The sequence below is a fragment of the Bidens hawaiensis genome, unplaced genomic scaffold (genome assembly GCF_021521415.1).
Source record: "Bidens hawaiensis isolate Kalapana, Puna unplaced genomic scaffold, B.hawaiensis_p1.1 tig00039994_1, whole genome shotgun sequence".
In the NCBI taxonomy this organism is placed as follows: Eukaryota; Viridiplantae; Streptophyta; class Magnoliopsida; order Asterales; family Asteraceae; genus Bidens; species Bidens hawaiensis.
In genome coordinates this window covers 93671-108077 of record NW_027505635.1, presented here as the reverse complement: position 1 = coordinate 108077, position 14407 = coordinate 93671, and the positions used below count along the sequence as shown (strand labels likewise).

General features: G+C 34.1%; 1 protein-coding gene across 1 annotated transcript; it reads right to left on the bottom strand.

The window, feature by feature from the left end:
• Positions 1–2049: 2049 nt before the first annotated feature.
• Positions 2050–6997, bottom strand: LOC143614406 (transcription factor JUNGBRUNNEN 1-like). Its single transcript, XM_077087854.1, has 3 exons — positions 6796–6997; positions 5250–5566; positions 2050–2403 (listed from the first exon to the last, which is right to left on the bottom strand). Exons 1-3 carry the CDS (start codon positions 6995–6997, stop codon positions 2107–2109), a joined length of 816 nt encoding a protein of 271 aa, XP_076943969.1. The 3' UTR covers positions 2050–2106.
• Positions 6998–14407: the final 7410 nt, after the last annotated feature.

Sequence of the window (14407 nt, the reverse complement as noted above, 5' to 3'; positions counted from 1 at the left end):
TCTCATTCGTATATGGCTCAAACTCAAACTCATGAGCTTTATTTAAGGTTATGCTCGTTAAGACTCAACTTTAAACTTCATAAAAATCTTTAATTTAAGGTTACAAATGTTAAGCTACAAGATTTTCTAAAGTAGTAAATAACCAACCATACTAGGTTCATATGATCATATCTATGTTGATGCTTGTGAATTCAAATGAAACTTACATATATGATATATGTGACACATTAAAAGACAGGTATACAATTGTGTCCATTGATTATTTATCCATCATTTACATGTGTTAAACAAGAGTCAAGAGTATGTCTATGTATTAAGTTTTAACATTAAATTATTCACAATCAGTCATTTCGTTAACACTTACAGCAATTAACATATAGCAACTATCATGAAAATAGATCATAACAAACATAAACTAGTAAATGCATTTCATAATAAAATCAATCCAACTAGCAACAATTATTATATACATAGATAAAGCCTGCCTTGCAAAGAAATGGCTTATAGAAAGTCACAAATATTAACACAAACAACACTGAATTAAAAACTATAACAAAAAATACACACATTACATAAACTATACATATGATCGAGTGTATTAGTATGCTGCTTCTACTGCTGCTGCTCCCGCTACTACTACTACTATTATTATTATTATTATTATTATTATTATTATTATTATTATTAACCACCAAACTTACAACTTTTCCTCAAATTCATAGAGTGGCATGATATGCTCCTTTAAACCTTTTCTCTTGCGAATACTAGCCACAAGTGAGCTAGCCTGTGGCCCGGGTCGAGCGTGTCCGATAACACCGTTTCCCAATGATCAAACGCCGATCGCATGAATTTGATCAATCATTCTCTTCTGCTATTGATTGAATTATTTTGGATCGAATGCCAACGTCAACGTGTTGTTTCTTGGTATCGTTCATGCGACTCTAATACCACTTGTACTAAGCGATCTGAAAGCTATCAGTGAGATGATTTTGTTTGCATGCAAAGAGGATTAAGAGAAATTTGAAACACATTGAAACTACTTTAATGCATAAAACCAGCTTTAACTACCTATTAACTACCTTATAATATCTAAACAGTGAGACAACAATAATAACAATAAAAAGTATAAGTTTTTAACATTCCAATACATAATCCATTTAAAACTAGTTATACATGTGTGGATACAATTAGGGCCGTCCAAATAGCTCGCCGCTCGAACTCGCTCGTTGTTCACTCCGAAACTGCTCGCTTGTTTTTTTTGCTCGATTGTAAACGAGCCGCTCTGCCCGGTTCAGTTTGTAAACAAGCCAAGCGACGAGCAAAGGTCTGCTAGGCTCGAATATTTTAATTTATTTTATATATAGTTATATATGAACAAATATATAAATATATAGACAACACACATAAATATAAGTATACAATTTTTTAAACACTTTTAAAATTTTCCTATTCCATCAATTTTATTGTTTTATTAATTCGATTCAAGTTTTAAGAATACTAAAATTTTGTTTACATGTTCATTATATCTCATTTCAAAATTCTTTTTCCTAAAAATTTACAACATATTATACTTTTGTCTAAAAACTACTAATTTGTTTACGAAATATATTATTTACAACCTTCAAACTTGTTTCTTATTGAAAATTTTAAAGTGAAAAAAAATTAAAAAATGCTCGAAATCGCTCAATGTTCTATCGAAAAATGCTCGATTCGATTTGGCTTGTTTCGATTTTCACTCGGTTCGAATTTCAGCCGTTCGGTTCGGTTGTAAACGAGCCAAACAATGAGCAAGCCTTCGCTCGGTTCGGCTCGGCTCGTGAACAGCGCTAGATACAATAACAAATAGTGTTAAATTAATACATTGTAGCTACCTGAACCGACAAGAATTAGAGCAGGTCACACATTATATATATATATGCATACAACTGAATATCAACAAATGTCATCATGGTTGGTAGCACATTATTATCATACTTTAATTAACATATATGTTATTTAAGCTAGGTTTTCTATATGGGACATTATAATACATGCAAGCCTGCAATATTACATAAAGTAAACCGGTCGTTCAGTAGACGCAAACTCCACAACGGACCTCAGGTCATCTCAATCTCCATGTTTAGTAATATCATTTGCATCTTGGTCCGAAAAACAAGAACTAGACGTGGATGGAGCTTGATCTGATGCACCTGAAGTTGCGATAAACGAACCAATTGAAGTCAAGTGGTTCATCTCTTGATAAAATGGATTATGGTTAAGCTGGATCATAGGAGTTTGGAATCTGATGTAACTCTGCATATCATCAACCGCTAAATTTCTTTTAGCGGATAGTTTTTTAAAATCCGGTAAGGTTTTCTTGTGACACGCATTTCTCTTAAGGATTCTGCATAAAGTCCAAACTTCCTGCGTTATGCAATGGCAAGGTAATCATCCCAATAGCATGTTAGTAAATTAATAGACCGCATAGTTTGCATACTCAACAATGTTAACACGAAAATAAAACGCATAAAAGTAAAGAACACACATGATCATATATATATGCGCGGCTTAGTCGATTATGTGATGGAACTAGTTAGTCCATAGTTGTACTAGCTATAGATAGTTTTTCTTAATGATTTGGTTTGTGGCTTAGAAAAACATAAATGACAAATTAGGTTAAATTCCATATGGGCAAACAAAAAATAGTTCGCATATACTCAACAATAGTTCTATGTTTCATTTTCTTGTGCTAGATTTTTGCTAATTAATCCATCTAAATACACACACACATATATATATAGGGTAATGTTAAAATGAAAACTCATTTAAGTTGTGAAAACCCGCAAAAACCCCATGTAACATCGGTTTTTTTTTGTTACATGTAATATATGTTGTAACATTTAATACAAAACATCGAAACATAAAAAAAAATGTTTTGCTATTTTTTAACATTTTTTTACTAAATTTTATATATGTTTTCCGGAGAGAGAAAACGTTATATTTATATTTACATTTTTTATTCACTTTAATTGTGGACCACAAGATTTAAACATTAATTAAAACATGTGGTTGAGAATGAGTTTATAAAGTTTTCACAACTCAAGTGGGTTTTCATTTTATACTTAACCTATATATATCACATTGGTCTCAGTGAGTTTGATTTCACGAAGTTTTTGTCATAAACTGGTTCCAAAATTAAATTCTTATAAAAATAAAATGGAGAAGATTTGCAGCATACTTCTTTAGTTAAATCATAACCTCATTTTGTAATGATAAAGTTAATATTACTTTAGAATGACCAATGCTATAAAAACCAAGAATATATGCTTTTATATAGTATACTAGTTTTTATCCCCCGTGTTACGGGGTTGTTTAAATTTTTCATTTTACTATTGTGAATGTATTTTTATCGATTTTAGCTTATTTATTGTAAGAAGTTGATAATATACTTGAACCTATTTTGATTAATTTATGTTGAATTATGTTCATTTTTTAATGAAACGTTGAATGAATTATCTACTTAATTTTTATATTTATTCGTTTATGTTCATTTGTTATAATTTGGATATTATTTTGTGAAACTTTTCGTTGTTCAACTTAAAAGAAAAAAGAATCGCTAATTTAACTAAATCCATATTGAAATATTAAATTAGCATTTGATTACGGGGTTTGTTTTACATTTTACGTTTCTAATATTTATATATTTTTTTGTATTTTAATTTCATTTATTGCAAGGAAATTAATATACTTAGCATTTGATGATGAAAGAGTTTCCCAAATAAATAAGATATAATCCATTTAAAAGCTCTCTGGGTTTGATGAGTCCCATGACTCGCTTATTTTTTTTACTATAAAATTGTTTCATGATTATAAATAATATATTTTTTTTATAATCGGATATTAATTTTTAGTATATCCCCATGCTATAGGATTTTCATATCAAATATGTGGTTGAGATTAAATTTGGCAAAAAAAGTCAAAGTATGAGAGAGAATAAAGATGTAAGTGGTTACACTAACTTTTTCGTCCGTTACACATGTGTAAAAAGTCGACTCAGTGCGTAAAAAATTATGTAATTTTTTACGTATATATAACCTATATATATTACGCATGTGTAAAAAAATTCAAAAAAAAATCGTTGCACTGAGTTCTTTCGAGTTCTTAAAACTCAAATGGGTTCTCATTTGAAATCTCCCATATATATATATATATATATATATATAAACCTCTAAACAATTTTTTACACGTAAAAACCAATATATAATTTTTTTTTTTTACTTTTTTTTTGTCACTAAAGTGTTTTAACAATTTTTATTTAAAAATTAAAGTCTTTCCATATGTTAGATTAACTTTGAACAAAGTTATAAGCTTTTCATTCTTTGTCTTTTATCTTTATTTTTATAAAAATATAAAAACAATCTTTGAAAAACAATATTATAATAAAGTATGTGAGCATTTTTTTTCTTCAGATTTAACATGCAAAAAGACTTTTACGATATAACATAAAAGATATGTTAATTTTACATGGTATTTGTCCTTTTTAGAACATATGTCAAGGACTATTGCGAAAATATATATACATTCTCAAAATTATTTCGAAAATATATATACATTCTTAACATTATTAAATATTAAGTGATTTTCCCTCTATACAGAGTTTAACTCTTTAATGGAAACAATTCTCTCCTTGTGTTCTCCATTCCTGTTATTAGTTTTGTCTTCACACTACGATAATATTCAGTATTTGAAAATTATACTCATAACAGTATGATAATATTCAATATTTGAAATTTATACTCATTATAATAATTGTTTACTTATGTGCTAAACTATTTTGCATTAAACTGATTGAAACCCTAGGAGAAGCAAATTATCTTAAAGTGTTAGGATCAATTACTTCTAAATATATTTTAATACGAGTAAACATACAAATAACTAAAGTATATATTATAAATAACACTAGAGAGATTATATTTTGTAGTTTTTTAAACTAAAGTATTATTATTTATTTTACTTCATTTTTTTAGTGTAATTATTATTTTTTAAAGGTGTAGAATAATAATAATTACTCTAATTTACTTCTACGTTTAGTATGTTAATTTCATTTATATCAAATCTCACCCTATCTTTTGAATTCTAGTTAATTTTCCTTGTTATTTGCGGTTATCCGGCTTTCTAGTTAAATATGGACATGTGTTGAACGCGCCCAATATACCTTATTCCAAACACCCTAAGTATAAAGGACACATGGAATGTTCGTTCTTACTTACAGCTTCTTGAGAGATAGATTTATCATCCATGTGGTTGATGCTTTTGGCATCAATGCGGGTTGGAGACGATGGAGGTAGACGAAACTCATGCATCATCCATTCGGTTTTGGTGCCTTTACCCGCACTACCACGATAATAAACAAGCGATTTCTTGAGGCCAATGCACACTGGTCCAGCACTAGAATAGATTGGCCGATCGATGCCTGTGGCTTTCCAGAAACCCGAACCAGTCACTCGGTTGGGTCGTATGCTGTTCCTATACTTCCTCCCTCTTTTGCAAAAGAAATACCATTCCCTGTCTCCCATGTCATTGCCTTCTGCAAATCATACATAACAAGTACATGTTGATTATATGTTCATTTTCAATTCCTTTTATAATAACAACACATTTTAAAAATAAAAACCCTAAAATGAGTAATTAAGTTTACATACAAAGGAGAGGATTTTAATCCATTCGAACCCGTCTATGTTTTGTTTTAATGTTTCTATTTGAATACCAAAAAATGAGTAATTAAGAATAAGTCCCAGTGCCATCTTAGACCCCATACAGGGCTCGGCCACCGTCTAGGGCACGGCGTACATAAGGGCACAATTTTTTTAATATGAAAAGTTATATTATATATATATATATATATATATATATATATATAAAATTTTTCTAACTGTTATTATTGAATTGGAATGAAATGGTTGATAAAAAACACCAATAAGGGCCTAGAAAGATGAACAAGTTCATTAAACAATCTAATAAAATTTTATTAGGTCTCAGCCTAGTAATTGAAATAAATCAGCAATGAACAATCAGTTTTGGGGAAAAATTATGTAAGGGCAATTTATTCGTATTCATCTTGCTCACTTAAAATCTCGGAGACGGCCGTGAGCCCATGAGAATAACATCAAATAAAAGCTACTTATAACACTTCATCCTACAAAAATTGGAGTCATTTCTGAATCCCCATAAAGCGCACCAACTCGTCTAAATGATAGCGTCCAGAAGTTGTTTTCGCAGTCTGGAAGCCAATACATCTTCTAAAGATATAATAAGCTTTTGGAGAATCTTTTGGAAATTAGTAGGTAGTTTAGGATTCAGCAAAGTATTTTAGAGTTTTATGAAGGTTTTTATACTTTTTAAAAACAGTTTCATGGCTTTGCAAGCAAACTCATGCAAGTTCTTACAATATCTTTTGCAGTAGTTTGCCGGTGGCAAGCGAACTCCATAGAGTTTTTCATCAAACTTAACTCCTCACCTACAGCTTTTCACCAAACTGTATATGGAGTTTGCTTGCCACCCAAGAAACTACGAATTCGCATGCACGATAGCGACCTGCTCAAAAGCACAAAAACTGGTCAAAAATTATATGTCATGATCAAACCAACAAGAGTGAAAGAAATGAATCACATAGCTTATATATCTATTGATTTATGCATCCAAACCCTAATTAATTACTAAGTACATATAAACATGTTGTCACTAGGTCTGATGAACATAGAAATCATACAAAAATAAGAAAAAAAATAAAAATAAAAATAAAAATAAAAAACATACGCGGAAGATCCCATGGATCGTATTTGTAGATGTCAATCTGTTTAATGAGGTCGATATGGATCGGTTTCTTGTCAACCTTATGACGAAGATAAAACCCGACAAGCTCTTCATCGGTAGGATGAAACCGAAAACCTGGCAGTGGTACATCTTCTTGATCATCAATTTGTCTTCTATTAATCACTTGCATCTTCTCAGTATCCATAAATTGGTGTTTCAGTTCATAAAATATATATATAACTAATTATTAAAACTATCATGTATGCATGTATATATGTAGATTGTATCTATATTATTATGCAAGTGTGATTAGGGTTTACTTGTGTGCGTATGTAATTATTAGCTAGCTATATCTACAGAGGTGTGAAGAGGGTTAGAGTTTAAAGGATCAAATGCAGCTGACTTGGTCAAAGTCATGAGCATTGACCCAAGGTGGGTGTCAAAATCAAATGAAAAAGTCTTAGTCCACAAGTTATGATTGAGTGCCATGTATAATCAATTAGAAACAGTCAAATATATAATGCAGCATGCATACTACCCGGTATCCATATTTAGAAGTGATCATGCATGCAACTATGTTAGACTTGTATAATTTGGTAATTCTAGAACAAGCATAAAAACTTCTTTTTCAGCTAGAGATATTATTATATGTATATAGTTACAACCATATTCTCATTATCACTACAAAAAATTTAGGCAAGAACAGCGACATAGTTAGCAACAACAAGGGCCTGATAGCGGCGATTTGTCGCCGCTAAAGGTTCGGTGTTCCCTTATGTATTAATAATATTCTAAAAAAGCTATTTTCACTTGGGTGGCTGTATTTTTCGACCTAAAAAAGGTATCACTGAATAATGAATAACAAATTCCTTTTTGTTAACCGAAAAGAATAATTTTGTGTTACTGATTTAGATTTAAAAGTTATAAAGCTGATGTATGTATACACAAATTCAAAAGTACACAACATAAAACATTAGAGCCCCTATATTTTGAGTTTGGACATTTTTCTTCAGTTTTTATTTGATTGCACATTTTACTTTAAAAAATGTGATCCAAGTTTAAGCCATTGACCATCTGGTCCAATGACATGGGGGTGATGATTAAGACTTAGGACTCTTGAGGTATTAGCTTCGAACCTTCTGGTCCAATGACATGGAGGCGATTGTTAAGGCTTAGGAGTTTTGAGGTCTTAGCTTCGAACCTTGACTAAAGAGGGTTTTCTCACAGTGGTGAGCTTTCTCCTTGATAGTGTTTTCGGATGAATCAGGCTTAAAGCGTCAAAATCAGTATAGACTGTTGATATCCTGTCTTAAAAAGGCTCGCTTTAGTATTGAGGGTATGTTATAAAAAATTGTAAGTTATATACACAAGTTATTTAATTGCATAATATGCTTTTGTTTCCACCATACTTAGATTTCTAAGATTTTACCTTGTTCAATTTAAATTCTTTTAGAGTTATATATGTTTTTAATATTTCTGTTAGAGTATCATCAATAGAGTGATTTTTAAAAGGTGTCTTTGTATTCCATGTGTCACTTGTCTCACCAATTATATGTTTTCTCCCTCCTACCCTACACATATCACATAAAAATATCATTTTTCTCTTCTTTCTTCTCTCTCACTAACCACACTCACATATGTGTTTTTTTAGTCATTCTTCACCAATAACTTATTTACCGTTCTCTCACATCCACATCACTCAATCTCTTCTCTCACCAATAACTTATGGCCTCTGGAAGGAATTTCCTTTTCTTACCTTTTTCTTTTTTGAATGGCACTTGGAAGGAGTTTTCAACATTAACATTTTTGAATGGATTTATTCCAGATATGTGGGATAATTACAATTACAAGAATATAGGTTTATTAATGTAAGGATAACTTGTGGACCTTACATTTATGAATGTTTTATTTTTTAACAGATTAGTTTTTCTATTAAAAAAAAGTTAGCGACGCAACTTATTGTCTGTTTGTTTTATGTATCGATGTAAACACAACTTTTAATAAAGTATATATTTACTTATATTTTAAGGGTAACTTTCATGATTGAAGCCAATGCTATCGATCATGTCATAGTGATGTTTATTTTTACTAAAGTGATGCATTCCTAAAGTTGCCACTTAGATGACCGGGTTTTAGAATTAGATTTCCTCAAAGGCGGATTTGTTTGCCATTCAAAAAAACAATGATAACTAAAAAGACTATTGCTACATATATAATTAAATCCCAAGCATGCTTATTAAACTGCAAAATTTAATATTATATACATAATCGTATATATAATAATACACATGTTTTAAAAGTGTTCAAATTAAGTCACTCGTTTTCATATTTTATTTAAATTATAAGTTTTAACATACTTTTCTTTGCATTTTTTTTGTTTCAAATAGGAAAACTTTTTTTCTTTAGTTTTTGGTGACGCAGACATGGCATAGATTTTAGGTGTTTTGTTTTATTTTTTAATATAATTAGCATGCTTTTTTTTAATATAATTGCGTATATTAGAACATATCCCGACCTCCACACCTTCTCTATTTCATTGTTGACACAAAAGATATCCGATGATGGCTCGATTTAAAGATTTATTGACCTAATTTGAACAAAAAATCACACGAGTGACCTAATTAGGATAATTTTGAGTTTTTGTTACAATTATGTGATATTTTCCCTATCTAGTATTAGAGAAAATCATATCTGCTTCACATACAATTTAGGTTGTTTCAAGATTTAAAAAATATAAATATATTTTTTTAATTATTTATAATCAATGCTATGCATTTTTTATTTCAAAAGAGTGGATGGTTGAACTGATCAACCTCACCTGCCTTTTTTGAAAGAAAAATAAAAGAACCATAAAGATGCTAAATCGCACCCATACAAACTAACTTATAAAAGTCAAATCAACATAGTGTCACACTCTGTCTTGTAGCTACAAACGTCAAAAAAGAACTAGCTTTTGCTGTGATTGGTTATCATGTCTTTGAAAAGTTAATAATATCTTTGGGGCGGTATTAGAATAATTGTATAAAACTATAAATTAATATATAGAAATGGATTAGGGTTGATGATTCAGTGACAGAGAGACCAAGTTTCTTAAACATATGAATGTTATAGGTTTGAATCCCGGAAGCTAAAATGAATTAATTTGCCTTAAAAAAACAAAAGGGAAGCGAAAATTACAACAAACCCGATACACTATAAATAAGATAACGTCAATATATCTAAAACGCAAAGAGAAGTAAACAACTAAATGAATTGCATGCCTAACATACTCCTTGTCGAAGCAAGGAGGTGTTGAACATATTTTCCAAAGTTAAGGGTATTTTGGGTTAATTAAATAAATTAATTAGGGATAAATTAAATGAGTTGTATTTAATTTATGTTAGCTAGCTAAACTATAAGAAGATAAACATGTTGGTTTTATTTATTATTGAGTCCATTTTTTAATTGTACCGAGTCATGATTTATATAACCTAATCAAAGTTGTGATTATGGATATGATCTTTGCCATCAATTTGAAAGTTATATTTTTCTGATTATAAGATTGAAAATTATCCAATCAAAATTCATTGTGTGTGCATGTTTACATGTTGGTGAGTCATATTAATTCGTTCTTGAGGATGCCATTCGTCCAACTGTGCAAACTAGAAAATTTGCAAGAGAAAGAGAAGAATATACACCAACATACGATTCTTCATGAATCATGATAATCAGTATTGTCTACTTTGCTAATCAGAGCCTAACTTTGTTTTATTGTTACCAGGTGAGGTTACGTAACTTGAAATTTCCATAACCTAATATAAGCTCACTAAATTGTAAAATATCTTTTATCCAAAACACAATGATGATATTTGAAGCCAGACATGCATTTTGGATTAATGCTTGTGTAGGGTTTCAGCTAGGGGTGCGTATCGGTAGGTTTGGGGTGTCCAAACCCATAACAACAACCGGTCCATTATGAAGGTTTTCATTTATCGGTTTTGAACCAAAACAATGTAACTAGATCTAAAAGGTTGTCACCAAATATTACAAAAACAACAACAGGACACAATCCGACACAATAGATAATCCATGATATTAATACCAAATATTAAAAAAATGGTATTATATATAATCCAACAATGAAATTTAACTTAATTTGATAACCAATACTGAACCAAAAACATCAAAATGGTATAATCCAACAATATGTTTGGTGAAAGTTAATCCCAAACATATTGTCAGTTAAATAAATGGGTCGGTTCGGTTATGGTGTGTTTGGATATATCTTAACCAAAACTGACCCTTATTTGACAGTTAGAAAGCTCATTAAACCGACCCACATGTTATGCTAGCTATCAGTTAATGTTGATTCTATTATATTAGTTATGGTTCAGTTAACGAATATGACGACTAAGTTGTTCACCCGTAGTTCGGCCTCTGACGGTTTATTGGCAACTAACAATAGTACGGTCAAGAAAGGCACGTTTCAACCAATCAAATTGAAGTGTCTGGAAGCTGTTAATTTTCAAGTGGGGTGCTACAAATCGACAAGTTTTGTCTTCAAAGTTCAAAGTCAACTTTGTTGGACTAAATGGTTTATAAAAATCAACATATTATTGGCTGGCGGACAATATCTTGTTGGAAAAGGTTTTATTTAATTAAATTGTATATTAAACCACTTAATTGCTTCCAACGGTTTTAGGGTTTTACCACAATTGGTGGCGAGAGCGTAGATTATGACTTAGGACCGAGCATGATTCGGTTCGGTTTGGTTTGGTTTTCGGGTAAAACCGAAACCGAAACCAAAGTTTTCGGTTTTTTTAATATACAAACCATTCGGTTTCGGTGTTTCGGTTTTTTTATGTTTCGGTTCGGTTATAGTCGGGTTTTTCTTTTTCAATTATGTGTAGACATTGTAAAAATTTTTTAAAATAAAGATGATGATTTTAAGCTTGTAAGAATTTATTTGAGTACCACAAATATATTAAATACAAAAACTAAAAATAGACACATTGAAGAGGTAGGTCCCAGCAGAGCCCAGTTGGACCCGCAAGACTCACCTTGCAGAGGGACGTCTGCGCAAGGACCAACTGGTTCCGCAGGACCCACCATGCTCAGAGATGAAGACATTACGCGCAATACGCCAGCTGTTTCCGCAGGGAAAGCCTCCCAATGGTGAAGTACCCCGCCTGTCCCCGCAGCTGCGGATACAAGCCATCAGGGAAGGCTACCCGCACTAATAGCAAGGCTACACGCACAAGGCACTAACTCAATAGTTCAGTGTCACCTGAAGGAATGAGCAAGGCGGGAATACTCCCGCCCAAATGAGCCAGTCCGTATGCTTCTGGAATATCTTTTGTACTATACCTGCCAAGGTATGGACAAAATAGACAAGATCTGACCAAAGCAGCCCATGAACCAATCACAGGGTGACAGCTCACTGACAACAGTACGAGGAGGAGCATGCTCTAGTACTGTTTGTCACTATTAGCCGCTGCCTACTCACCAACCCTTGTGGCACGCACAAAGCCTGCAGTTGGTGGAAAGGGAACAGTACACAGCCGGCCTTATCACTATCGGCCGCTGCCTACCCACCAACCAGCATGGCACGTGCGTAGCCCATAGTTGGTAGAACAGGAATATTCTACAGCTGGCTGTACCTGCTTGGAAACCTACCTTCGGCTATAAATACTCCAACACCTTGGAACGGTATCATCATCTGGTATTTTACCTTCACTAGCTATTTCTCTCAATATACACTTATATTCAGAGCAATCTAGTCTGATTTTCACGCCGGAGGGTGGTCACAAGGAGGAACCCCCCCTTCTCAGTGACGAGCTCACGGTGTCTGTTTTGCAGGTCATCTGAAGAACATCCTTCTTTGCCGGACCTAACCCTCGTGGAAAACATTACTTAACCCCCAAATTATCCGTAATCTGCCCGGGGTCGATTATTGTTTCTTCATTGGCGCCATCCGTGCATAAAAGCTAGAACTAATTCTCAGTTTTTTCAAAACTTCTGAAAAAATGGTTAGCGTTACTCCGGTCCCAAGGCCAGTAAGTGACCAAGAAACCCCGGTAACCAGAACCTCAGCTACTGGGGGGAACACCGGGGGTTATACAAATTTTACGAACACTACCCCGGTTACCCAAGCCGGGGCAAGTGCAGTAAACAATATTTCACTGGGGTTCACTGATGCCCAGTTGGAGAAACAGACGAGGCTCCCTCGCCAAACACTCGATCAAGTTAAGGCCTGGGCCGAAGCACGTCAAAAGGAATTCCAAGCTGAGTTGGATGAACGCTTGCGTTCACTCCAGCAGGCTGACGAATTCGGAAGCACTCGACAACAGCTCAACATGAACAGTGAGTGCGAATACTCGGATGATGATCGGGAGGAATCCGACACCGACGCGAACCCTCGCCATAGGGCGAAAGGGAAGCGTAAGGAAACGGACTTCCAACCAAGAAGGAATTTCAGAGAAACCTTCAAACCAAGGAACGCGGGGGGAAACCCACGCGACTTCTCCAAAACCTTTAGACCCGCAAATGCGGGAACATCCAAGTTTGCAACGGACATTGCGGAAGCAATCGCTCCGAGAAGTGCCAAACAGATGTCCAACATCGGCACTTATGATGGTCTATCCGACCCAGATGATCACTTGAACAGATTCATAGTGGGGGCAACCGTCAGTAACTGGATGGAACCCACGTGGTGTTATATGTTCCAGATGACGCTGGTTGGAGCGGCCAGGGCGTGGTTTGATCGTTTACCGGTCCACCACATATATGATTGGGCGGACTTTCAACACAAGTTCAGCCAACACTTCAGTCAACAGAGGAAATATACTGAAGAACAGTGGACGATCCTCAACTGCGTTAGAGAGGAGGATGAATCTTTACTAGACTTCATCACTCGCTTCAACTCCAAAAAGCTGAGTCTGGGCAACATAAGTGAAGATCTTGTTCGCGCAGCTTTCATCCAGGGTGCCGAATACCCAGAGCTTATCCGCACGTTGACGGGTAAGGACGGCATGCCATCCACATGGGATGCCATCATGACGGCGGCCAAGCGCTTTGCCGAGACAGAGAAGCAACTGGGTAGGGATCTTCCCCAGAGTACACACCTCTACACGCAGAGGACCAGAGAAAACAATGTTCGGATCGCCCGGCAGAACAAAAGGAGGAAGCTAGGTATTTGGCAGTCAAGGGTAAACTTTGACACCTCATCCAGCTCTCGCCCTCTTGTTGGCGGAAGGGATAACACGCACCCTTCAAACCGAAAACACCGGTGGACGCCACTCACCAAAAGCGTCACGGAGATATTTGCCACCGAAAAACTCCCATGGCCAAAAGCTCCAATGATCCGGCAACGACCTAATGCGGATCAGAGCAAATCCTGTGACTTCCACGGGACAAAGGGTCACAGTACAGAGGAGTGTACATCCTTGAAGGATATTGTTGAAACATTCATCAAGGATGGAAGACTTGCACACCTTGTGGCATCAATCAAGAATGGAGGAAGGAATGATAACCGGTATAAAGGCAACGGACGAAAGCCCGTTGACATCAGCATCCACATGGTTCATGGCAACATCAGAGGAAGAAAAAGACGAACGACAGAACCATGCGAATGGAA

Excerpts from the sequence above, each read along its gene's own strand:
- LOC143614406 (XM_077087854.1), bottom strand. The coding sequence starts at position 6,997 with ATGGATACTGAGAAGATGCAAGTGATTAATAGAAGACAAATTGATGAT. Across the intron at positions 5,567-6,795 it reads CGATCCATGGGATCTTCCGC|AAGGCAATGACATGGGAGAC; the intron begins GTATGTTTTTTA and ends TATGATTTGCAG. Across the intron at positions 2,404-5,249 it reads AATCTATCTCTCAAGAAGCT|GAAGTTTGGACTTTATGCAG; the intron begins GTAAGTAAGAAC and ends TGCATAACGCAG.